Source organism: Podarcis raffonei, chromosome 5 (genome assembly GCF_027172205.1).
Source record: "Podarcis raffonei isolate rPodRaf1 chromosome 5, rPodRaf1.pri, whole genome shotgun sequence".
In the NCBI taxonomy this organism is placed as follows: Eukaryota; Metazoa; Chordata; class Lepidosauria; order Squamata; family Lacertidae; genus Podarcis; species Podarcis raffonei.
In genome coordinates, this window is record NC_070606.1 from 27,552,106 (window position 1) to 27,579,179 (window position 27,074).

Below are 27,074 nucleotides of genomic sequence, written 5' to 3' on the forward strand. Positions count from 1 at the left end.
TTCCATACCCTCCAACATTTCTCCAATGAAAAAAAAGGACGTCCTAAGGAAAAGCAGGACATTCTGAGATAACAGCAGAAACTGGGTCAGCTTCTGTAAATCCAGGACTGTCCCTAGAAAATGGGGACACTTTGAGGGTCTGCCAGTCTGAAGTGATATATATACCTGTACCACTGTTGGTGATAACGAAGCCTCTGACTTTCTGAGGCAGCACACAAAGGAGACAGTCTCATGGCAAGGCCTCTTAGCAACACACTGTCAGAAAGCAAGATACTGTACTGCAACATTATTTTGTGGATCTTACAAACACACACCCATGAGGTTTGGAGAAACCATAGATCACAGCAGTTTTCTTTCCTTCACAAGCCAGGATTTGTTTGATCAGAGACCAGATCTTAACGCTCGATTGCTTCCCACTGCGTATTTTTCTTTTAATTCAGGAGAACATATTTTATTGTTGTAGACAGGAAATTAGCTAGAGATAGCTGTTGTGCTTAGAGGCTGGGAGCCAGTACAGCCCAATACATTAGTCTAACAGTAAGGATTAAGAAAGGATACCTCCCAAGGCTCTATTTCTGGAGGGAAGTCGTTGTCCCCGCCCTAGCCGTTCATATGGCATGTGATGATTTCTCAGGGACTCCTGCATCTCAGGCCTACCACACTAAGCAACTGTTGCTATTTATTTACATATTTAAATTGTCCTTCACATGATCAGCTTCCATGGTGTTCTACACAGCAGCCAACAGACTGGTCCCTGCCCTGAAGTGCTTACACTACAAATTGCCAAATTCACTGACCCAGACAAAATAAACCGTGAAGCACATCAAAGTTGCAACGATCTTTGTTCCCGAGCTCACATTCACATCAAATCAATTGTACTCCAGCCTGCAACGGTTCCCACTTAAAAGGGTTTAACGCTGCATGCCAAATAGCATGCCCTTGAAATAAAGAGGTGAGTGCTTGACTTTCACCCCTCCGTCCATAGCTGATCTTTTATTTGTCGGGCTGAAAGTGTTAATCAATATGACTAATCAATGGAATTGCTTGGGTAACGTGCAAGCTGCAGATCAACCATGACTCCCAGGGACGTGCTAGCATAGCTGCTTCATGGGGTTTTGTGCATCCCTTAAGTCCAGTATTAGAAAATTCTATAGTCGAAGTCCAAGGCTGAAGGAAATCAGACGCACTGATTGACACAAAACACAGATTTCCCCAATTCAGATGTTATCTTATGCACACACACTGCATTCATCCAATGAATAATGGAGCGGTGTGACTGGGAGTAGACTTTATTATTTTATATAGTTATGGTCCCGATATAGCTGTTTGCGTCATATATATCTCATAATAATCTCAATTTGGTAGAATGCAATACACTGAGTACAGATACAGATTTTGATCCAACTGCCTTGGCTATCAATTAGTTTTCGGGCCCAATTCAAAGTTTTGAATTATAAATAATAATAATAATTATAAAGCCTTAAATGGCTCAGGACCACAATACCTCAAGCACCAATGCTCTCCGTATGAACCTACTTGGAACCTGAGATCATAATCTGAAGCCCTTCTTCATGTGCCTTTCAGACTTTCTAAACCTCCTTACAGTGAGGTTACCTGTCCTTTCCTTAATCCTCTGACTTACAGAGCTATCTCTTACACGTCTACTCAAAGTAAGTCTCACTGAGCTCACTGAGCTTGCCCCCAAGTAAGTGGGAATAGGACCGCAGCCTCACATGATTAAAAACATATCCTAAATGTTGAGTTGTTCAGGGTTTGGAAGCCACCAGCCACCTAAATTAAATCAAACTATGTATATTCTTTCAAACAGAGGTTCTTAGTATCTTCACCTTTGAAGATCTGTACTTTCTTAGCGCTCCATCCTAGCAATTAGGACAAAAATTAACAAATTCTGTTTTGCTCTCCTTTTTAAACCAAGGAGTTTAGTATCATTTTAGAAGTTCATCTCTGTGCCAATTAAGGATCTAAGAGTGAATCATTTCGTTATCCATATTTATATTCATGCATATGATACATGTGCAATTGGAGGACGATACGCATTGCCTTCTAACACCTCAGTTTCATCCTACAAATTCCACGGTTGCTTTTCATCCAGCAGACTTCAAATAGAAATACTGTAGTCTTAAGTGAATCCATGCAGACATAGGGTTTTTTAAGAGCACATCTCGCACATGATAAAGGGCTTGCCCTTATACTTCCATGGAAGAGGAAGCTCTGTTGGCCCAAGAGGGATCTGAGAACAAAAGGAGCCTGCACACAAAGGAGATCCATCTGAAGTGAGAGTCTGTACAAAGGAAACTGATCAAGCTAATAGAAGATTTTGCTGGTTTTGATTAGCTACTAATTCATTGGCTTGTTTTTATCTGCTCTGGTTTTGTTAGGATATATATTTACCATGCTTGTTTTCTTTGGGTCTGTTTCATTTTTGCTAGCCACCCTGGGCACTTTTTGCTTGTGGAAAGGCGATATATAAATTAAATTAATAAATTAAAAACATGTTTGATTGCTATTGCAGATCAACCGTAATAGGTAGTGTGTACTCTGTGCTGGAGTAATCCTATCTCAGTTCCATGAAAATATATTGTAGCATTTGCCATTAACGACTATACTAATCTGAACCATTAAAAAAAATACCAAGATGGAACATCAACTCTGGTGAAGAGCTGGTTTTCAATATAGCACTGTGACAAAATATCGTGAAGGTACAATGCATTTAAGAACATAAGAAAAGCCCTGCTGGATCAGATAAAAGGTTAATGTCTTCCAACATCCTATTCTCACAATGGCCAACCAAGTGAGAAGCCTATAAGAAACCCACAAAGTACAACAGCACTCTCCACACTTGAGCTGCATAGCAAACTAGATGCAGAACACACACATGCCAATTGCCAAACCTCCCAGACCATGAAGGACTAAAGAAAAACCCCCGATTCACAATTCTAGCCCCACCAGCTTGAGACATCTTAAGGCCTTGCCAGCAACCCCACCAGCTCAGGGCTTCATCCGATCCCATCGCTCCCTAGTCATATGTAGGAGTAATCCTAGCTTGACATAAAGGTCCCATAAATGGGTACAAACAATTCACACACACACACGCCCAAAAAAGTTGGCACCCAATGCATCCACCAAAGGGCCACCATCCTGACTTGAATGCTTCGCACTGCTAGTAAAAGCCCAGGACAATTTATTGTCCTTGAACTGACCTTGCACTGCCCTTCCTTGGAGTTGGTCTTAATGATAGTGGAAATATTATGCACCTCAATCCAACTCGTGTTACTTGAAAATATCATTGAGTTCCATGAGAGTTACTCCCTGGTAGGTGTGCACGGGATTGCCCAATCACACAGATTGGGGGGAGATGGAGCTCAATATCCCTGGGGAAGACAGGAGCAAAATCTGGGTATCTGCAGGATTGGGCCACAGACAATTAGGTGGTCGGGGGAAAACATCTAACTAAGGATTAAGGGCGGCCAAGGGACAGTTCCAGGCAGCCTTTAGTAAGCCTTTAGTAAGCGAAGTCAGAGCAGATGAGGGACAGCAGAGTCTGAAACAGGGCAGCCATTTGCATTACCAAAAAAAAGAGGACCAAGGAGACAGCTTATTTGCATCAAATTTGTGTGCGTGCTAATTTGCTTGTGTGCATGCAAATTTAGAAATAAATAATATAATTTCAATGGTGGGGGGTGCCTGCTGCCTGTGTGCCTGCTCAGTCTGATATCCAAACATTAAATTTCGAAAAGCAACTTCTCCAAGCTGGACTTGGGTAAGACTTTGAACTTTTCCTTTCACCTGGCCTTCAGGTGGACAACTGTCCTCTATAAAGTAGGACACATGTCCACCGTAGATGCACATCGCCCAATCTATGGCACAGACAAACCTGCTTAGAGGAAGGGGAAATATTATAGGGAGACAGGAAAGGGCTGTGACCAATCACACAGCTGGGAAGCCTAGAGCTACATGGGCTGGGCTGGGCTGGGCTATTTTGTCGCACATTCTGTAGAGGTGCAGCGACTCCAGTCTATCTCCCAGATGAGCTGTGGGTTGAGCTGAAATGGGGCTGGTGGCCCTATCGCTTACGTACACGACCCTGATAACCAGTGGAAGCCAGTTGCCCAAATGATTAAAAATGCCGCCACTTTGCATTTAAATGGCATTTCTTCTATCGTCATACAGTTATAGCGCAAATAGGAGAGCTTATTATTACCTGACTTTCTTCACGGTTTTTCCCATTTTCTGGTTTTGAAATGGATGTGGGCTTTCTGGATTTTAAGTTCCCCATTCCAACCCTCAATGTGCCATCACAGGGTGTCTGGGTATCTTGGAACACTGCCTGGTTTTCCTCTAAGACTATAGCTTTGTCTGGGTGGTTTTCCTTGTTTTCATCTCTAGAAGAAAATAAAAGCAAATTTTAAAAGGCACCGTGACGGGTGAGCAAGAAATGTAATGCTCAAGACATCATGCTCACAGTTTATTTTTAGATTACTTTTGTTTAGACCCCCCGCTTCTCCCCCCTTTTCTCCTATTTAATTAACATTCCAGGGCAGAGCTACGTACAAATGTAACATTTTTAAAACTACAAAAAATATTGCTGAAAAGTGAGATGGTTGCGTTTGCTTAATCAGGCCATACTTTAGGCCTCTAATACTTTAGAAGCTGCTTTATACCAGGTTGTTCCTATGCTGGGATAGCTCAGTTGGTAAAGCCTAAAACTCTTAATCTCAGAGTTGTGGATTCGAGCCCCACATCGGGCAAAATATTCCTGCATTGCAGGGGGTTGGACTAGATGACCCGCATGGTCCCTTCCGACTCTACAATTCTATGTTTCTGTATTAGGTCTGACAGCTCATGCATGTGGTCCAGTACTACCGTCTGTCTAACATGATTAGCAACAGCTTTCCAGGGTCTCAGGCAGACGGCCTCCCCCACCACTTGCTGTTGGAGCCTTTTAGCTGGAGATGCTAGGAACTGATTCTGTGGCCTTTGCATTTCAAGCATATACTTCAGCTGTGCTGCTTTTAACTTAAAGGTAAAGGTACCCCTGACCGTTAGGTCCAGTTGCAGACGACTCTAGGGTTGCACGCTCATCTTGCTCTAGCCGGCATTTGTCCACAGACAGCTTCCAGGTCATGTGGCCAGCATGACTAAGCCGCTTCTGGCGAACCAGAGCAGCGCATAAAAACGCTGTTTACCTTCCCACCAGAGTGGTACCTATTTATTTACTTGCACTTTGATGTGCTTTCGAACTGCTAGGTTGGCAGGAGCAGGGACCGAGCAACAGGAGCTCACCCCATAGCGGAGATTCAAACCGCCGACCTTCTGATTGGCAAGTCCTAGGCTCTGTGGTTTAACCCACAGCGCCACCCGCGTCCCTTCTGCTTTTAACTTAGGGGTGAGCAAATTGGACTTTTCCCTTCCTTTTTGTGGAGGGGCAATCTGTCTAGAGCCACATGTGAACTGTGGGTGAGGTCATCCTTCTCTCTCACTGGCTTTCTACCAACCCCTTCTATCTCTCTCCATCTCCCCTCCTCACTTAGCAGACTACTGGGGGAAAATGTCTGAACTGACAGTGGTGGACTTTGGGCTCTCAAATTTCTGTGGCGCCCTGTGTGACACTAAACTTTGCCCCACCCCCACTTCTCATGTTCCATTATATGGCATTGTTGTGGCTCCCAGTGTAACCGCACTGGCCATGCTACCCTAAAACCGCCTCTGGAACTGATCACAAAGAGAGGACTTTAGAAACGAAGCTGGGGGTTGCAAATAGTTAGAGTAAGGGCCACACACGGTTCTAGGGCCTCGGGCTGTTAACCACAGCACACTAAACATGTAGCGTGTCCCACCAAATACGTGATAAATCTCTTGGTTTTGTCATCTGCCTGAGACTACAAAAGAAGAGGTTTTCTCAAGACCTAGCAGGCCCCAAGACTTTACCAGCTTTTGCTTAATGGGAGATAAACTGTACAGATATTTACAAAACTTATATACCACTACTAGTGCTTTTTTCTGCGGGGATGCAGAGGTACGCACACCCCTAAACATTTTGTGAATCTCTGTACTTTTGTCCATTTGGTGTATTTATTTTTCCCGATTTGAACTATAAAATGGTGATTATCTTGAGTCAAAATGAGAGTACCCCTAAACATTTTGTTTTTTGAGGGGAAAGCACAGACCACTACTATTACAGAAGACTCACGTCGTCTTGCATGTGGCCCTTAAGCAGTCTCCCATCCCAGCAACTGACCAGGATACGACCGTCTCAGCATTAACAGTTTAACATCATGTGTCCTTGAGCCATTTTCAGGGAAATACTGGATAATTCCAAAAGAACTTCCTGTAATAATTTGTGAACCTGGCAAGCATAGCCTGTCCTCACAAATACCTTTCTTTCGCATCTAATTCTACTTTCATACAAAACATCTGAACGTAATATTGTTTCTCTCTCTTCTTGACCCAGTATTATCTGATAACTCCTAAGGTTTGCAGAGGTTCATTTGCAGAGGTTTTTACTAAAAACATATGAAACTAAACGCAGAGATTTCACAGGTTCTAGGCAAAGTTTTATTCTAGGCAAAATTCCTCAGGGTATTTTTGGCCCAAGCTAAAATCTGAAAATTTGCCTCACATTGTGCAGCATTTAGTGGATAATAATGGGCTGAGGTAAGGGGGTACTGAACCCAGTATTTATCATAAAGTTTATCACCATTGTTGCCCTACATTTATAGAATTGTGTTTAGGCCTCTGTTTAAGTCTCCGGTCAGCTATGGAGTTGTTGTCTGGTAATAATTTATGCTTTGTTTGCAATTCCTAAGAAAGTGGTTCTTGAAAAATCCCTAAGATAAATTTAAAAAGAGATCTGCTTGCTGCATTTTATTTCCTTTTATAAAACACAATAGCAAGATACCTGTGAAGGGAACTGGCTGTTTGGTCTTCATGTACAGACTCTGTATCCTCGCCACACCTTGAAAATGGATATAAAATAATTATTGGATTTCTTCTACTTGGGTCTTTTTCAAGTAGCTAATATGTTCATTCTTAGGTCATAATCAATCAGTCTTTATTGCAGTCACAAGACCAGACAGGTTAGGTCACAAACGCTGTTCTGATAAATACAGATGCTCATTTTCATACGCTCTAAATAAAGCCTGTATAAAACAATCACACCAATTTTATCCTGTGCCTGCACTCCTTACCCATAGGAGGACTGTAAGAAGGTCCAGCACCTAATCCTATGCCTCTCAGGAGTTTCTCTTGGGAGGGAATTACTTCAGCTTTGTGCTGTACAAACCCACTGCTATTGTGAAATTTCCATCCACCCTAGCAAGCATGGCCAATGGCTAGGGATAATGGGAAATTCTGGAACAAGAAGGCAACAGATTGAAACTGCAGAGTTTTGAAAAACTAAAAGACAAAGTGCGAGATTGGCTTCATTATTATCAAATAAGAGAGGCCTATAATTTGGACAAAAAAATTGGCTTCCAGGTGGAGAAATCAAAATTGGAAATAGAACTGTTAGAACCAAAAACTAAGATTCTGTCAAAAATGTATAACTTGCTGTTGAAATGGAACACGCAGGATGAAACGGTTAAATCAGCAATGATTAAATGGGCGCAGGATTTAGGTCATAACATTATGTTTGCTGACTGGGAGCAGTTGTGGACCACCGGTATGAAGTTTACGGCATGCATTGCCTTAAAGGAGAATATTATGAAAATGATTTATAGGTGGTACATGACCCCAGTCAAGCTTGCAAAAATTTATCACCTGCCGGACAACAAGTGTTGGAAATGTAAAGAAGCTGAGGGAACATTCTTTCACCTTTGGTGGACATGCCCAAGGGTCAAGGCTTACTGGGAGATGATATATAATGAACTCAAGAAGGTATTCAAAAGTACCTTTCCTAAGAAACCAGAGGCCTTTCTTTTGGGCATAGTTGGCCAATGGGTGCCAAAGAAGGACAGAACATTTTTTATGTATGCAACAACAGCAGCAAGAATACTTCTCGCCAAGTATTGGAAGACACAAGATTTACCCACCGTGGAGGAATGGCAGACGCAAGTGATCGACTACATGGAGATGGCTGAAATGACGGGCAGAATCCGTGATCAGGGAGAAGATTTGATTGAACAGGACTGGAAAAAGTTTAAGGACTATCTACAGAAATATTGTAAAATCTTGGAGTGTTAATATGATGTGGGAAGTGAAGGTAACAGGGTTTGTGTGACTTGGTTAAAGGTGATTTAAAAGAAGAATGTTAAAAAGGATAGGGGGTTATGAACAGAACATTATTATGTCATAGTATATAAGAGGAGAAATGGATTAAAAATAAAGACATAATAATTAGAAGAATGTAAAATTAAGTATGGCTTAAATAAGGTTTTGAATTTGCTGAATTGGATTGGAATAAAGAGGAACACAAAAAAGGGGGATGTGAGGAGGTCAAGACAGAGGGGTATGGAACTTTGGAAATTTAAGAAAAAGGGTTTTCCACTTTTCTTTTTTCTATTTTTCTTTATTTTCTGCTATATATTTTTGTTTTTATACTGTTTTTGCTTTTTATATGAATCTTATTTATGGAAATGATACATTTTGAAATGATGAATCTTTTGTTTTGTAAAATCTTAATAAAAAATTTATTATAAAAAAAAAACAATGGCTAGGGATAATGGGAGCTGTCATTCAGCAACACCTGGAGACCCAAAGGTTCCTCACGTCTGGTCTATGGAGTTTGGGATTGTCCCGGTCCTGTAGGAACTTTTCACGTGGAAACCCAAAAGAAAATAATGGCAAACGCGCAAGAACACAAAAATGCATAAATAATTTTCACTTCAGCATTCTCATGCCTGCCTAGTAGACATTTCCACTGAGTTAGAAGCAATGGCAGCCGCCATCACCCCCAAGCCCAAATATTTAAGGGCTAGATGCGATTAGTCAGTCATAATGGGAAGTTGCTCTGCACACTATCAAACACTTTATTATTGTAATCCTGGCCTTCTGGAAGTCCCATTTATATTCAAACAGGAAAAGGCCACACTGGGTGCCCCAGCAAATTTTTCTGATTCAAAAAACGGCATTAAGAATGTTTAATACCAATAAGGAATACTTCCAGTGTGGTTTTCAATGAACTGAAAATAAAGTAGACTGAGAGAGCTTTCGGAACTACTTCAATTTAAAAACCTGACAGTTAGAAAGGTCTCCGAAACTAAACATCCCCAGAATCCTATGGGAGAAATACAAGATAAATATTTAACACGAGCAACAGTGCCGGCAAAATAAGGACATTCCTTTGTGCAGTTCTAGTAGAAGGAGGCAGTAAAGCATATCGAAGGTTTGCGTGGCTATCAGTTTAAATCAACCTGTCTCCGCTGGATTGCCAAGTCTGCACAAATGCTGCACTCTCTCTCTCTCTTGCCTTTATATTTCACAATTATTTTGCGTTTATATTTCCAGTTTGCTGTCAGTGGAGCAGGGCCTATTCCTGATTTAAGAAACAGTCTGCAATGTGGTTGACCTCCACTATTTACAGCATCTGCCTTCTTTGGTGCAATGGTAGTATTTATACTCTGCAACCATTCTTTGTTGAGAAGAGCTTGATATACCCAACTCTCCATCTCTCTCCAGAAGTTGCTAGTGTTAGCTGTTGATGAGGAGATACTCACTCAACCTCATATCACCCCAAAACTATTCTGCCTCCCCCCCTTCCTGTTATTGGAACGTTTATTTAGGATACATTAACACCGTATGGAGGGATGCAGGTGGCGCTGTGGGTAAAAGCCTCAGCGCCTAGGGCTTGCCGATCGAAAGGTCGGCGGTTCGAATCCCCGCGGCGGGGTGCGCTCCCGTTGCTTGGTCCCAGCGCCTGCCAACCTAGCAGTTTGAAAGCACCCCCGGGTGCAAGTAGATAAATAGGGACCACTTACTGGCGGGAAGGTAAACGGCGTTTCCGTGTGCTGCGCTGGCTCGCCAGATGCAGCTTGTCACGCTGGCCACGTGACCCGGAAGTGTCTCCAGACAGCGCTGGCCCCCGGCCTCTTGAGTGAGATGGGCGCACAACCCTAGAGTCTGTCAAGACTGGCCCATACAGGCAGGGGTACCTTTACCTTTTACCTTTTAACACTGTATGGAGTCGTGGAATGCCCAACAAATAAATAACAGAATAATTACGTGTTGGGGGGGGGTTATGTTTTTTTACAGGGGAAGCAACAGAGGGCAGAAAGGCACATGGTAGAAATTATAAAATTATGCCTAGCATGGAGAAAGTGTCTCATAAGAAAAGAACCCAGGAACATCCTATTAAACTGATTAGCAGGAGATCTGGGACAGATAAAAAGAGGTATACCTTTACACAGAACATAATTAATTTATGCAATTTGCTGTCGCACCAGACCTGGTGGCAGCCAGTAGCTTAGATGGCTTTAAAATGGGGATTAGACAAATTCATTGACAATAAATCTCTAAATGGTTGCCAGTCATTGAGGGGGGGCACATAGAACCACAAGGTTCGGTGCCAGCACACCCACTAGGGAACAACAGCGGTAGTAGGCTATTTCCTTAATGCACAGCTGGCGGGCTTCCCCAGGGCACTAGTTGGCCACTGTGAGAAAGAGGATGTTGGACTAGATAGAGCCTTCGCACTGGTCTGTCTGGGCTCTCCTTATGTTCTTACATGATCCAGGACATCCTTTTATTACTAGAAATTACATGAGGCGTATTCCAAAATTCCAGGTGTTTTCTACCTGGAAAATGAAATGCAGCAAATTCGTGGCCCAAGACACGCCACTGGTAGACAATTTTGTTATCTAACCATCAACGCTAAGGACATGACGTTTGGTTCATATAGTAGAAAGCAAGCAAAACCACATCTCAGTGTGGGCTGTGAGACTTTTCGCTTGTTTGAATTAGAATTGGAAACATATTTGAGGCCGCCTCCATTCAATTCCCCTCCCTGTGTTTCTCTGTGTCCTCACCGCCAACCTCATCCAATAGTCAGTCTGTATTTTGGTGGCACTGAGCATGCTCAGTCTTCATGGGACTAATTGGAAGGGCGAATTCAAAAAATTTTGTTGTACTTTGGCAAACTTCAAGGCTATCTGTGGTAGTGGTGACTGCTTTGGCTGCTTAAAAAGGTAAAGGGACTCCTGACCATTAGGTCCAGTCATAACCAACTCTGGGGTTGCGGCGCTCATCTCGCTTTATTGGCCGAGGGAGCCAGCCTACAGCTTCCGGGTCATGTGGACAGCATGACTAAGCCGCTTCTGGTGAACCAGAGCAGTGCACGGAAACGCCGTTTACCTTCCCGCTGGAGCGGTACCTATTTATCTACTTGCGTTTTGACGTGCTTTTGAACTGCTAGGTTGGCAGGAGCAGGGACCAAGCAATGGGAGCTCACCCCGTCGTGGGGATTCGAACCGCCGACATTCTGATCGGCAAGTCCTAGGCTCTGTGGTTTAACCCACAGCACCACCCACATCCCTTTGGCTGCTTAAGTGACCTTCAAATCACAAAACAGCTCAGCCGTAGTCAGAAATATGTATTTAGAAGCCAAGATAGCTCAGTCAGTAGATCATGAGACTCTTAATCTCAGCGTCGTGGGTTCGAGCCCCATGTTGGGCTCAATTCTATTGATTTAAGACTGCAGCATGCACAATACAATTCTATGATTTAAAATTGCAGAATACAAACCATGTGAACTACTGTGTGTGAATCACATGTAAGCCAAACTGATAGAAATTAGCCAGTTTGATCCAAAAATTTGAAAAAACCACAAAAATACGAACCAACCACCCGGAGTCAATTTTTTAAAAAATGTTGCTGAGTAAAAAGTCCTCCCTCGGGCCTTGCCATTATGCAGACTAGTAATTAATTTTCTGCTTTCTTCTTCCAGTACTGGAGCTCAGATTGCATTATGAGGTAGATCGATAGAAATATTATCATTCGCTACACATGCATATATCCTTTTGGTCACAGCAGCTGTTGGGCTGGGGCTTGGTGTATAGCAATGCAAGTTTTCTGTCCCTATGGAAATCTAGCTTTTTCTCACGGAGACAAAAATGGCCTGGTTCTGACAGACCCACTGCTGGTTCCACTCCTTTAGGAACATAGATTTATACTTAAAGATAGATCAGTTTTTACTCAATATGTCTGCACATGCCCAGTTTACTGTTGTATATCTGTGTTGGCAGCCAAACAATGCTTAAGGCGGTGACTACAGCTTGTAGCTCCCTTGGCACCACTTGGACTCTTAACGCCGAATCTGAGCAACATTTCAAACAGGGATTCAAACACAGTGTCCCCTGCTCTGCACTTGTCCCTTCCTCCTCTCACTGAAGCCTTACACCAGGGGAGGAAATATCAGTTGCTCTGGGAGCAAAGTGGGTCATCAGGTATCGCCAACAAGAGGCAGCACTCTTGTTATTCTGCCCATGAGATCACCACTAAAAACAACCTCCCTAATTAGCTCTCTACCACAGCTCTAACATTTTTATTTTATTTTATTTAAACAATTTATATACAGCTTAACTACAATCGTTTTTAAGCAGTTTACAAAGACAAAATACAAAAAAATAAAAATCAGTTCAAACTATAAAATCAAACTTCAACAAAAATGCCTGCTAAAATTAAAAAGAAGCCTTCAATAGGTGCCTGAGGCGCAGTAGAGAAGGGGCTTGTCTGAGCTCGACTGGAATTGGGCCCACAGTACTAAACACACATCTCCTGGTGTATATGAGCTGAGCATACAATCTATGGGGGGGACCACTAACTGTTACTCCCCCAAAGACCTCAGTGAAGGGGCAGTCCTTGAGGTATCCTGGGTCCAAATCATTATGGGCCTTGTAAATTAATACAAGAACCTCGAACCCGGCTCAGTAGTGTATAGGCAGCCTCTGCAGGCTTTTGAGCACTAGGTTAATAGCACCAGACTATATAGTCTGTCCTCGTCAACAGTCTGGTCACAGCGTTTTGCTTGGAAGTCTTTATCAAACGGATTGCTATCATCATGCAGCTGATGGTGACTCACATGGGGGAACTCTCAGCATGCTGCTAATCATCATCCTTCTAGGAATATTGCATATTTATATACATTGCAGCTGGGAATGTAGCAAACGCACCACGGCATTGCCGTGATCTGAAGCATCCCCAAGGGTAGCATGTGCTGAGTTCTAAGTGACCTTAGGTGTAAAAAAAGGGGAACAGCTTTTGCATTAGTAGTGGGGAACCAGGTATTGGCTTTCCAACAGAATCTCTGCTGCAGTAGAGAGAAGACCTAATACTATCAGGCAACTGGTATCTACGTAGCAAGGGATACCAGCAACAGTGGCAGGCAGGCATCAGAGCCCAGAAGACCTGAGACAAGATCTTTTGCACAAATGAAGCACACCTCACAACTTTAAGACTTCCTGAAAATGGCACAGTGAAGGGCATTAAGCACTATATTAGGCTGGGCAATTTCAGGGCTGTGCTAATGTACATGCCAAGGAAATATGTTTTCAAAATCCTGTTGCCATGTTGGCCACACTACTGATGAATTGACGTACGGGTTTATAAGAACTTGAGATTGCTGCACACTGAGAGATAGAATTGTCATTATAAAATACATGTAACACTGTGGTCTTCTTCACTCAGAACCTTTAGCCAGTGCAGGAACCAAAATATCAGCGGGAAAATAGCTTTATATAAACTTCTTCAAGGCCCCACAGTCTGGAAAGTTTTGAAATATGCCATGAAACTACAATGTAAGGATTAGAGCTTACTGCTCAACCAGAACCACTCACATTTTGCCATAGACATTTCAAGTAAGTTCCCCCTTTTCCACTCCCATAGAACCTAGCTCCCCTTTCCCCAGCAATTTTCCAGTAATTATTGTTGCTGTTGTTACTACTTCTGAGAATGTAAACTTGCTCACTTGGCATTGCCCTCACATTGCTTGTCCTCAGTGGCCTTGTTACTTAAGTCAAAAGTAATGGGCTACACAGGATTGTGATGTCATCCTTTTCACTACATGGTACCTGATTGGCTGGAGACACCCATGGGACCAATCTGAGGAGGAGGGCAAGGCAGCAGCCATGGGGGACAAATTGCACCAAACCAGCAAGAGCCAGAAGCAGCAACAGAACAAAACAACAAAAAAAAGGAAAAGAAGGGTGAATGCTTGTACAATTGCAATGTGTTTTTTAGGGAGGGATTTCTACCTCACTGAATTCCATTTTTACATAGAATTTGAAACTGAGCAATATTGGGTGATTATTTCTCAATAACACCTAAAATTAATATGGAATAAAATAGAAGACTGCCCAAATATTTTTACTGTGTAACTGCATGGTCTCTGGTTGTCAACAGCACACTATGGACAAGACATGACAATCATTTGCATGACAAGACATCTGCAGGGCTTTCAACTGTCTGTGTTGTAACTATGTCGTTTCGGGGCTATTTGGAATTGTTTTTTGACCTGTTATGAGTCGCCAGCCTACAAAATGCCCCCACAACACTGCCAAAAACAAAGCAGAGGTATGAATGAGTAAAAACCCGCAAGGAAGAAGCTGAGTACCCATAGTGGGTAATTCAAAAAAATGAGCTATGACACTTTATACATCCTACAAGGAAAAAAAGAGAACGCTATTTTATATCCAGCCTTTGAAGGGTAAAAGCAAGCAGTTAATATATTCACAAAAATTCTAGGAATGATCCAGGCAGTTAAGTGTCCTGACTGCCATGGAACTTAAATGAGGGAGAGGCCCAAGAGTCTCCAAAACTAAAAAGTCAGCACAGGGATCCCATTCAGTAAGACAGTCAGCACTGCATGTTCATGGCGCATAAGGCTATGTGACTACTAGTCATCATGGCTATATAACAGTCATGATTCTAAGGCAGTGTGCCTTTGAATACTAGTCACTTGGGATCAGATGGCTGTTGTGCTCATGTTCTGCTGCCCATGGCTTCTGGTAAGCCACTGGGCACAGCTATTATGATTACCTCATGTCCTTGTGCATGACAAGAGCTAGCCGGGGAGTGAGAAAAACGTGCCCCCATTGTGTTATTTGCCGTTCTCTGCCCATGTAGCGATGGATTGTGCTTTTTAAGTCATGAAGGGTCGCCAACCTTTTCAGGCCAAATATGGAATGTTGAGGAAAGCTCTGTGGGCGCCAGTCACAAAATGGCCGCCACATCTACAAGAGCAGAGACGGGAGCCACAAAAGGGTGCAGGCCTGTCCTCCCCTACCACCCAAATCGGCAGGAGGAAATGGGGCCTACCTATGCCAACCACCAATGCGCTCGCTCACAGGAAACTCTTTACACATCTCCTCTTGAGAGGCACAAGATGGAATCCAACACAGCCCTATGGAGATTGTTCTGTCAGTGCACAAGCATTTCTACATATCTGGGAGAACAATTCCCCCCCACACACACACACACACTGTTCTTGGGGTTCCCCTGATCTTGCAGAGCAGATTAGGGGAGGTGCAGGGAGTGGGGGGTGGCATGGGGGCGGTTGAAGCCTCCCTGCATCAGCCAGCAGAGCAAGGTAGTTAAACCAATTCATCACGCTACCCTCCCTTTATAAAGTGCATCCCCAGACTGACCGGAAGAGAGAAATAATGTGTGTCAGAGAGGTGGGGGGGGGACAAATGCCCCCCCAACTATCCATGAACCACCACATGTCACCCTCAGGTGGGGGGAAGGTTTCCTACCCTGGAGGATAGCATTATAGAATATAGAATTACACGCTGGTTGATTTACAGAAAACCCAGAAAGCAGAACCACTATATTACAGCCAGGGGGAGGGGAAGTCTGCCAAGGACATACAAAAAAATTAAGGACAAATAAAAAAAATAATCATTTACGGTCAGCACACATGTATGCAAACTAAGTGACTGTCATTTACCTACTTATTATTTTGCTTTAGTCTTTTTCAGGTTCTGCCACTCTGAGGCACCTACCATTTAAGGCCGAATAGCACAAGACACCAGAGACTGAGTTTTAAGTATTCAGGCCAATGGCACTTGCGAGAGTTTGATCCTTTCCCCTCTGCCAGTTTTCTTGATCCGTGGTAGCCCCCTAAAAGCTGCCATTATTTTGCCCCTGGGAAAAGCGCACAACTATGCAAGTATGTCCCATAGCAGAGCCAACGGCAGCTCGGGGGTGGGGGGTGGGCAGGCAATGTAATTGGGGAAATTGGCATACAGGGGAAGCTTCTCCGCTCTAGCCGATTTTCAATGAAAACTAAAACACCAGGAAACCAGGCCACTCCAAGACGTGGTGCTGCACGAAGCTACAAACAACCAACTACCACCCCATTGCCAGCTGCAGCAAGCACTGCTCTATAACGGGTAGAGTGGTGGTGGTCAGAAGGAACAGCCAGGGGCTGCCCCAGAGTGTCTGTTCCCTCTGTCTAACAGTTGGGCTGGCCCTGTTTGGAGGTGTCCTACATCTTCAGCTGCTACAGAATTGCTTTCTGAAGATGCCTGAATTTATTTCTCCTTCTGAGCCTTGTGAACTTTGAAACGTAATTTTTTTTTTTAGAGGGGAAGCAATTAAAAGCAAATAGGAGGTGTGTCAGCAAATGGGAGGATACAAAGTAGTAACTGCTTGGCTTTAGTGCTTGGGTCGGAGATACAATGTCTCTGAAAATGGAGTTTCCAAAGGCTAGTAGCCCTTGATGGATCCTTCCTCTCTGAGGTTTTCTAATCTTCTTAAGAGCCATCTGAGGCAGTGCAACCTTTGTTTTCCAAAGTTTCCAAAACTGGTACAGTGGTACCTCCGGTGGTGCACGGAATCCATTCTGGAGCTCCGGTCAGATCCCAAGGAATTCGCAACCGGAGGTGCCCATTCTGCGCATGAGCGCGGCGCATAGAGCACTTCTGCGCAAGCGCACATGGCGGAACCCTGGAAAAATACTTCCGGGTTTGCCGCGTGCGTAACCCAAAGGATATGCAACCATATCCAGAGGTACCACTGTTCTCCTTTTGTTCACTGGAAAATTGGTGGATGGGTTGGAAGGTTGTAGCATGGCGTATCAGCAAGTCTAGAAGTAACATATGCTTTGAGAAACTCTCTCAGGCAGCTGGTACACTATAAGGCTCTAAATCTCAGGATTATGTGTTTGAGCCCCACAATAGGCAAAAGATTCCTGCATTGCAGGGGGTTGGACTAGATGATGCTTGTGGTCCCTTCCAACTCTACAATTCTGTGATTCTGCACCATGCAGAGGGCAATCTATAGGTCAACAGGATTTCCCACCTTTAAAAATAACAAAAATTAAAGCCCCTACCTACAGGAGAAGGGGGGAATCATACTAGGGTCAATTCTGCTGTGAGGAGAAGATTTAAACCCTCCACCCAACCCTCACAAACACATTTTCCCGGATTTATATCCAACACCACCAACACCTTATTTGCTGGGGGGAAGCATACATGTCACATATGAAAGGTCTCTCCCCCTGCAAGGTAAATAGAAGCGGGGGAGGTGATTAAAATGGGGGGGAGCTAACTTCCACTTGGCCACCATTGTAATTACAATCTGATTTGCCATCCTGCCCCAACCCACAAAAATACCCTGTTCACTAACCCCCCATCTGATGTGTCCAGCAGCGCCCTCAAATACCTGGGAAACCCATTTCTCCCCAGCATCTGTTATTCAGAAGTGAACTGGTTCAGGTTCCATTTATCCATGGGCATAGCCAGGAGGGGCAGAGGGCAGCTGCCCCCCCCATTGACCATTTGTGTTGCAGGTAACTCAGTTCTGTCCCCCTCCTAACATAAACCCCACCCCAAATAAAGCCTGGATATGTCTATGCATTTACCTAATGTCACTAACAGGTGTGCACAGGTAGACCTTGGATAGGGCAAGTGGGAGGAGCTTGGTGTGGGTGGAGTTGAGGGGCAATGGGGTAAGGGCCTGACCTGGCACAATGTGCAGGCCTTGTAGCACTCCCACTTTTCAGAAGCACCTGCTGGCAGCACTGCTTATTGCTAATGAAACAATACATATAATCTCTCCTGCAGTACTTTAGTCTCGAAAACGCACCTTTATGCATGTGTTTAATGTATTTTGTTGCATTCCCACCATTTCCACAATGGAAAACTGTACTCCACACATAAACAAATCCATAAATTGTTTCCCTGCTCCTGGCCTTGCTGAACCCTCATGTTTCCTAGCTCCAAAAATATAACAGCGGGGGGGGGGGCGTGATGCAAAAATAGACCACAATATTCCAGGCATGGCACATGCTCTAGGGATCCACAACTGCAGCTCGCAATAAACTCAGCAATATTCAGATATGAAAATGACGCCTTGAAGGAAAACAGCATCAAGGGTTTTTTAATAAAATAAAATCTGGGGTCATTAATAAAATAAATGCATGCATTCCCCCCCCCACATTGTGCATTAACTCCCAACAAGGCGAGGGGTGGGGAGGGCGGATTTTGCCAAATCTGCAGGAATTCAGCGGTTTTCCCTGAAAACATGCTTTATGGGGTGGTTCCCCCCCCCCACCTCCCCGCTCCTGCCGTCACTTGCTACAGAGCTCATGTGCTCTCCTAACCCTCACGTACTGGCTCGCCCCGATTTACAACCAGCTGGATCGTCACCCTCTTTTCTCTCGAGGCGTGCCCTAGGCATAAAACTCCTCTCTGCAGAACCGTGCGAATCCAAAGCAGGAACCCCCCCGCCATCTGCACCAACGCTGACACCCGTACTAGAGGTTGCCAGGCGCGTCCAGTTGGTAAACAGTTAACTACTCCCTGCACGTAGAGAGAGGTTGCTCGCTTATTGTGTTGCAATTCGGCCGGCTCGTAATTTAATGATGACTACTGGAGGGGACATGTCCCCCCCCCCTTTCCTACCTGCCTTCCATGCAAAGGGTTTGAGCAACGTATCCATTGGCCAAGAAGCATACCGTTGCCATTCATCATGGGGGGGTAGGCAGCCGGGGGGCAGCCACTGAAAGCAGGCACACTTACTCTGGCAGAGCCGAGCTGCTGAAGGAATGGTCCTGGATGCTGAAGCAGAAGCAAGAAAACATCGGAGGGGCTGATCAGAAAGGCGGGCAGGCTCCTTTTCCGCCTCCTCCTCGGATCCTTCTCAGCGGCTGCAACCCATGCAGAGGCATGGCACGGCGAAGGCGAGATTATCCTGCGGGCGGGCGCGCGCGCCGGCTAGCTCGGCGTACACAAGGCTGTATCCTGGCCTCTTCTGCACATGCTCACCATCCGAGGACCCCCTGGGATTTCTGCGTGTCAGCCTTGCTGGAAACCACAACGCCCATCAGGCACTGCTGCTGCGCTGAATGAAGGTACGGAAACAAGGACTAGGCGAGGAACGCGCCCTTGCGCGCGTCTTGGGGAACTGGGGTGGGGGGCGGGGAGAGGAGGGAGCAGTCCGCGCGCGCACCTCGATCCCAGGCTTTTGGCGCGAGCCTCTCGCCACACTTGTCGGTCCCTGCGGTAGGTGCGAGGATCAGGCTGGGCTCCCTTTCCTCCCTGCCGCCAGGATGAGTCATCTTCGGAGATTCCCTTTCGCAGGTTCTGCTCGGCAGCGCGACGCCTCCCGAGAGACAGAGCGAGAAAAATATCCCGCGCCGCTTGGAGAATTAGGAGGAGGAGGAAGCGCGCTCACCATTGCAATTATGGCGATTCAAGAGGTGAAGTTGCTTCTCTGTGTGTGTTTACACATGTGGTGAGAGAGAATCATAACATTGTATAGTTGGAAAAGACCCCGAGGATCATCTAGTCCAACCCCCTGGATGGCAGGAATCTCAACTAAAGCATGCAAGACAGAGAGTCATCCAACCTCTTCTTAAAAACCACCAGCTCCTGAGAGTCCATTCCACTGTCAAACAGCTCTATCAGAAAGTTCTTTGTTTAGTCGGAATCTCTTTTCTTGTAACTTGACGCCATTGGATTGAGTCCTATTCTCCAGAGCAGGAGAAAACAAGCTTTCTCCATCTTCCATGTGACATTTGAAGATATTTGAAGATGGCGATCATCAGGGGCATCTTACCCATAGAGGCTAGTGGAGCGGGGCGGCAAGTTCTGGAGGGCGCCAGGGAAGAGGCAGAGGCTACCCTCGCCATGCCACGCTGAAGCAGCACCACGCCCAGGGCCTCCGTCTGCCATGGCCACCACAAAGTGGCCAGCTGAGCTGGGAGGTGTTGCGTTCCGCCTCCGCCTCTTCAGTGCCGGAGGAGCGACCCTCCAGCTGCTGCCCTCCTTCTCTAGCCCCGCTGGCAGCACCGTCCTCCCTAAAAAAACCTATGGGAAACCGGTGGGGGGCACCGGAGGGAGCTTTGCATCAAGGCGCCGGATATGCTTAAGATGGCCCTGGCAATTATATCTCCCCTTAAGTCTCCTCTCTTCCAAGCAGAATATACCCAGCTCCTTCCATCGTTCCTCATAAGGCTTGGTTTCCAGACCCTCCATCATCTTGGTCGTCATCCTCTGCACACAATTCAAGCTTGTCAATATCCTTCTTAAAATGTGGCCCCCAAAACTGGACGCAGGACTCCAGGTGTGGTCTGACCAAAGCTGAGTAGCAAACTAACCAAATGAATTTCAACAGAAGGTCATATTGAATCCTGATTCTGCCTTCTCCATACACTTGATCTTTCACAGGGGAAGAAGGAGAAGAAGAATTGGTGTTTGGGGAAACAGAGGTTGCTGCACTAAATATAGAACACCATGTGCACCTGCAGAGAATAATCTGTCTATATCCTGATCTCCCTCCCCAAGAATAAATAATCTGAAATGTAGGTAGGACAGGCAGGGGCGTACCTAGGGGTTGGAAGCTTGGCTGCCACCAAGGGTGCAGGCCCAGGAGGACACAAAACTCTCACCTCTCTGCTCTGGCTCAGAGTGGCCTTTCTTCCCATCACCAGTCCAAAGGATTGGCTTTGCTTGCTCTCAGTGTTGATAGGTTTTGTGCCACAGTGATGTCATCACATTCCATTTACATTTCCTGATAAGTTGGGATCACTTACAGAAGACAAAATCCCAGGTAAACACAAATGGCACTAAAGCAATAATCGTAAGGGAAACCAGAGGCTATAAATGCCTGTGAACACTTGGGCAGTGTGAGAGAGAAATTTCACTGTTTGGCAACCCACCCACCCCCTGAATAGCTTGCCCTTCAAAAAAACCAAGGGGGGAAGAAAACATTTTACCTCAACAATATTCAAGGATGAAAATCAATGCAGGTCTGTTTTGTACACCATGTCTGTGCTATGTGATAAAGCCGCCACATACACTTGTAAGGAATATTTGTCCGAAGCCAGTGGAGTATTCAGTCCTAGCAACAGAATAATGATATTTGTAATCTGGGGGAATAAAATGTTTGCTCAGCTGGTGCATAGGCAGCACAGTGAATACTAGAGAAATCCACATTCCTTGGTGCACAGGAAAACTGAGCATCTCTGCTTGGTTGCTTGTGGCATTTGATGCCAGTCCTTCAAAGCATGATTCACAGCGATTGCAGGCAGTAGTGGAAGAACCCTCTCCGGAACCGAGGTGGGACGCCGAGGGGCGGGGCAAACCGCCCGGTGACACACGCACGGCAACCGTATAGGCTGCCACGCGTGCGCACTCCGTATGGGCCGCTGCTCACGAGCGGCAGCCCATACGGTTGCCGTGCAAGAGGCATCCCGGACAGATGCCCGTATGGACGGCGCGCAAGAGCAGCAGCCCATATGGATGCCACATGAGTGGCGCCCATTATGACTGTGCGCACCCTTGGTCACTCTACAGCTGGGGGGAGGCAGGGGCCATCTTGTCACACACACCCAAGTGGCACCCGTGGCAGCCCGCCCCTTCCGCCCCCCACTTCATATGCCCCTGATTGCAGGGCATTTATTTTTATGTTATTTTTCACAGAGCCCAGATTACTTCTACTGAACTGCCTCCCACATTGTCCTAGTGACCGCTAGGGTTTACATTCTGTTCTGTAGCATACATGAATATTATTTCTGGGGAAATAAGTTTTTTTATAAATCAAGGTGACTACAGTTGAAGGAATGATATGCAAGGAGAAGCCAAAGCTGAGACTGCTGACTAGTAAACTAAAAAGTATTTGCTTACGACACACACACACCTCTACAATCTTGGCTCCCAAACTATGGGAGTGCAAGAAAAAAATGGGGAAAGCACCCCAAATGAACAAGATAAAAAGGAAAACAGACCCCCAATGTTCACTGATGCAAATCTCTTAAAGTTCACTGTCTTTTGGAGTAAAACACTCCAATGGACAAAAACAATGGAGAGCGTTAATGCCAATGGTTCTTAAACAAATCATAAATTGCTTTGGGGGGAAATCAGATGATGATAGTCTCTACAACCTGCCATTCACTACTTAAAAGAATTTTGAAGTCAATAATGAATAGGCGGTGGTTATGGTTATTTGTTATAATTCTTTGGCAGCTGTTAGGTTGGCTGTCTGGTGTTTTTGATCCAGGTTGCATTCACATTTAAGAGGGGGGAGAGGCTGAACTGCAACTCCCATCATTCTTGCAACTAGCCATGCTTGCTGGGACATGGGAGTTGTAGTTCACAGCAACATCTGAAGGGCCAAAGGTTCCAAACACCTGTCCTAAGCAAACCTTTAACCTGAATCAGAGAAGGAGGTTCTTCTTCTGTCTCACAAGGAAGTTGTGGCTGTAACTTAATGTATGCATTTAACAATTTAATAATTAGTACAATGAAGCTTCATTGCCTTTGATCTTATGAGGCTATTTACTCAATAATAATTACTTGTTTCTGTTGACTACATGGGCAGGGTTATGGTTTAATGTGCACAAGTTGTTTACAAGACTTTGCAGAGAGGGTTCTTCTGATGAGAAATTCCAGAGCTTAAAATCTATGATTAATGAACAGATTCCACAGATTAAGTGATGAATGCTTTCAGCTCTGCTGAGAATATTACTTGTTTGGGTTTCACTGCCTTATAATTCTCCAGAATGGCCATGGGCCTCGCTTCCTGTTTGCAAATAAGGTTTGCGAACAAATCTGCAGTTCTTCTCACTTCACTTTTTTTTTGGAAGGGTTACTCATATTTATACATAGTGCTAACAGCACTGACTAAAACCTCAAAGGAGAAATATTAACAATGATGTAAGATGCTGTAAAGGTGCAGAGTAGGAGATAAGAGTTTTAGCATAGAAATGACTAACCAGGATTTAAGGGTTTAAAAAAAAATAACCCACAGAGAAAAGCACACGAAGCATTATGGTTTAGTTTTTTAAGCAGAAACCTTGTTGCACTTTGGCATTTTGCATTTGAAATCTCTGACTTGGTAAAAGGGAAAGGAACACAAGAGTGACGTGTTCGGTGTCTCCACCAAATGAGAAAGAAGAAAAGTGCCCCCGGTGCAGGGTTTAAGTTCATGACTTGCATCTACAAAGTCTTGAGCTCTATCTCCAGCATCATCAGTTAAAAGAATCCCAGGTTGCAGAAGAGGGAAGGGTCTTGCTTGAGTTTATGGAGAGCTGCTGACTTTGGGACCCTGGCTGAGGGTGATGGAAGTTTCAGTCCCAAACATTTGGAGGGCACAACATGGTAAGGCTGGAGAAGACAATCCTGGACTACATAGACCAGGTGTGGGGAACCTCTGGCCCTCCGGGTGTTGCTGAACTATCATCATCCCTAGCCACTGGCCATGCTTGCTGGGACTGATGGGACTTGTAGTTCAGTAACATCTGGAGTGCCAAAGGTTCCCCACACTGGTCTGTGCCAATGACCTGACATTATGCTATATAAGGCAGCTTTGTAGTTTGCCTCCACAATCTTAAACAAACTTAACTGTGTTGCGTACCACTGAATACAGTGGGATTTACATCTGAGTGAACAAGCCTGGGATTGTGCTATGAACCAGGTTATAGTTCTGCACCTGTCCCCCTTAGCCAATTCATGGTGGCTATGGACAGGGTAGATGAAGGAAAGTGTCCTCTCCACTACCACACACCCATGTCAAGTGGTAGGTCCCTTAGTGAGTCTCCTGCTCCATGTCACAGTCAGACACTGAGGTAATATCCACCACCCAGGGGTATCTGGGGTGTCCCTGTTCACATACTGAGTTCAGTATGAATGCATACACATTTAAAGATGTCAGCAGTGGTCTGTTGTTTTTTCTCTCAAGTGGGCTTCGCTTTATGGACATAAGAAGAGCCTGCTGGATCAGGCCAGCGGCCCATCTAGTCCAGCATCCTGTTCTCACAGTGGCCAACCAGATGCCTGTGGGATCCCCGCAAGCAGGTCCTGAACAAAACAACATTCAGAAGCATTACTTCCTCTGAACTGTGGAGGCAGAGCATAGCCATCATTTGAAATTTAAGGTTTTTCACCCGGAAATGCATTACTTTACACTTGCATTTGCCATTTTGCTGCCCGTTCACTCAGTTGGGAAAGGTCCTTTAAAAGCTCTTCACAATCTCTCTCTTGTTTTCACAACCCTGAACAATTCAGTACCCTCAGCAAACCTGGCCACCTCACCGGTCAGTCTTAACTCTCCATCTCTCCATTCAGCATGCCTGTCTCTGCGTCCCTTTTCTATGTGTGCTCAATTTTGCTGCCCAAGTAGCTTTCTACCACACATTTCACAGAATGAGGACACATTTTACCTCAAGACACTTGGTCATTTAGCAGTTCAGGAAAAAAGCTTTGATCATGCATCCCCTTTAATATATGTATTTTTTCCTTGCAAGTGTCAGGAGGAGGAAATTCTATTTCACCAAAAGCAGGTTCTCAGCAGAGCATGACCTAGAGGCATACATAAGCAAGAATCTAGAACAACCAAGACAAAAGGCAGCTCACTAAAAATAACCCAGCTCTTCATTTTTCTCTATGTGGAGTATTGTGCCAGCAGGCTTTCTTATTCACTTCAATATAAGGAGGCACACACAACCTTTGGCACATCATGTCCTGCTGAAAAAGCTGAGGATTCTATAGGTAGGGTGGCCTTTTGGGCACAGAACAGTCCCCGCTGCCCCAAACACTGCCGGATCAGTAAGTATTGATATCTCCATGCTTGGGTATGGCTGAATTGGCCTGTTTCTTCAGCACATCTTACATAAATGCATTCACTGTAATGCAATAACGCAAGACAGAAACATAGCAATTTAAAGGTGAAGACAAACATTACACCTAAACAAAGGGGTGGTGTGGCTGCCTTTTGTTGGACACATGTTACCCCCATATTCTGAATTGATCGCTTATCCCGGGTCCAACAGCTTTCTCTCTCTGCTTGCTCTGGTTAACCATTAAATCAAGTTTTATGAAATCCAGGGGAAACCCAGAGAGAGATTTGCTCCACTTCCTAAACTGCTCTGAAAACAGCTCTTAAATGGGATTCCTCATACTTTTCCCGGGAGTTGCATTCTGGGGCAGTCCACCTCTTCACCTTCTTTCCTTGCCTCCCCTCAAGGATCATTTTCCAGTTGTCTTTCCAACTTCTGAGCAGAGCTCTTCTGGTCCTTAGCATTGCTGACCCGACTGATCACATGATATATGCGCAAAACACGTCTGCTGCCTTCGCTGTTCATTGTTTCTTTCGATTTTGCCCTCATTTGTTTTAAAGATCCATGCAGGTCCAGCTATGTGAACGTAATCCCTTCTCGATTCTCTGACTCGCTGTTTCTCCTACTCTCTGCCACAGCTGGGAAAACATGGGCTTTCACAGATCTTCCTCAAGTAAAAGCTTAGGCAAAAATCCCAAGTACGAACACCCAGCCCTGGACCAAATTGAAAATGGGCCAAAGAGGTATGGACTTATAGGAAAGTGTGGCTGGGCCCTCAGTAACATAATCAGATCCCAAGGTGGTTTAATATGAAGTTGATGTCATTTGGAGAAGGATAGAAGAGAGCCTTAATTTACAGAGAGTTCAGCACACATCCCACTCAGATCATTAGGTAAAGGTAAAGGGACCCCTGACCATTAGGTCCAGTCGGGACCGACTCTGGGGTTGCGGCGCTCATCTCGCTTTATTGGCCGAGGGAGCCGGCGTACAGCTTCCGGGTCATGTTGCTAGCATGATTAAGCCACTTCTGGAGAACCAGAGCAGCACACGGAAACGCCGTTTACCTTCCCGCCGGAGCGGTACCCATTTATCTACTTGCACTTTGATGTGCTTTTGAACTGCTAGGTTGGCAGGAGCAGGGACTGAGCAATGGGAGCTCACCCCGTCGCGGGGATTTGAACCACCGACCTTCTGATCGGCAAGTCCTAGGCTCTGTGGTTTAACCCACAGCGCCACCTGCGTCCCTACTCAGACCATTAAGCGACCCCAATTTGTTTTATCATTACAGATTTTGCACAGTTCTATTAAATCCAAATTGTGCAAAAGTGCATTTATTTTTAAATAAATGAACAAGCAAACTGCAGTCTGATCCTGCAAGGTAACTGGGAATATTTAAGGAGGAGGCCGAAAACAAAACATAACCCCAGGTTATTCTCTGCCAAGCTCCACTCAGAAGCAGAATATCAATAAAGATGGTGAGCAAAAAACAGCCTACTTTTGATCCCTATACATGATTGTAATGCTATCAAGAAAGAAAAAACTCTTAATGAAAGGCAGAATTAACAATTATTCTTAGGAGAACAGGCTGTATCCATGTGTGCCAGAAAAATAAGACAGCCACCAAAAAGTAGTAGAACTGGATGACTCAAATAAATGACTCACAAGTTGTGACAGCACCGTTCCTTCAAGACCTGCGCTTTGAACCAAATGCCGGTTAGGCATTAATAGCTGTTCAAATCTCTTTGCACTCCAAATCTGTATAGGATAAGCAAGCAGAAAACATTTTACACTGTTCTGAAAGAGGAAGTGGAAGACCTATATTGGACCAAGATTAGCAGCTCCCAGTTCCATCACTGTTAACTCACTGTCTGAGTTTGACATAGTACTTGGATGGTTTTAAGAGTTCTACTTTAGGACAAAATGGCTTAGAGGTGCAGAACACACCAAGTGAGTCAGACTGTTAAATGTGCTTCCATCATGTTGAAGGGGCCATTCATTGCTGAGTCACCCTGGCAATGCAACTATGAGTTACAGCCAGAATTTCCAACAGCCCTCCACTCAT

General features: G+C 44.9%; 1 protein-coding gene across 5 annotated transcripts in view; it reads right to left on the reverse strand.

The window, feature by feature from the left end:
* Window positions 1-27,074, reverse strand: part of FAM13C (family with sequence similarity 13 member C) — a 74,919-nt gene that overhangs the window by 41,308 nt on the left and 6,537 nt on the right. Inside the window, exons 1-3 of one of the 5 annotated variants that reach the window (XM_053388324.1) lie at window positions 18,975-19,352; window positions 6,920-6,976; window positions 4,223-4,403 (exon numbers count right to left, since the gene is read on the reverse strand). In XM_053388324.1, coding sequence (XP_053244299.1) covers window positions 4,223-4,403; window positions 6,920-6,976; window positions 18,975-19,036 — 300 coding nt within the window. In that variant the 5' untranslated portion in view covers window positions 19,037-19,352. Of the gene's footprint in view, window positions 1-4,222; window positions 4,404-6,919; window positions 6,977-13,610; window positions 13,745-13,787; window positions 13,951-14,988; window positions 15,083-18,974; window positions 19,353-27,074 lie in introns of those variants that run through there. The other 4 variants (XM_053388323.1, XM_053388325.1, XM_053388326.1 and 1 more) reach the window with 4 other exon arrangements.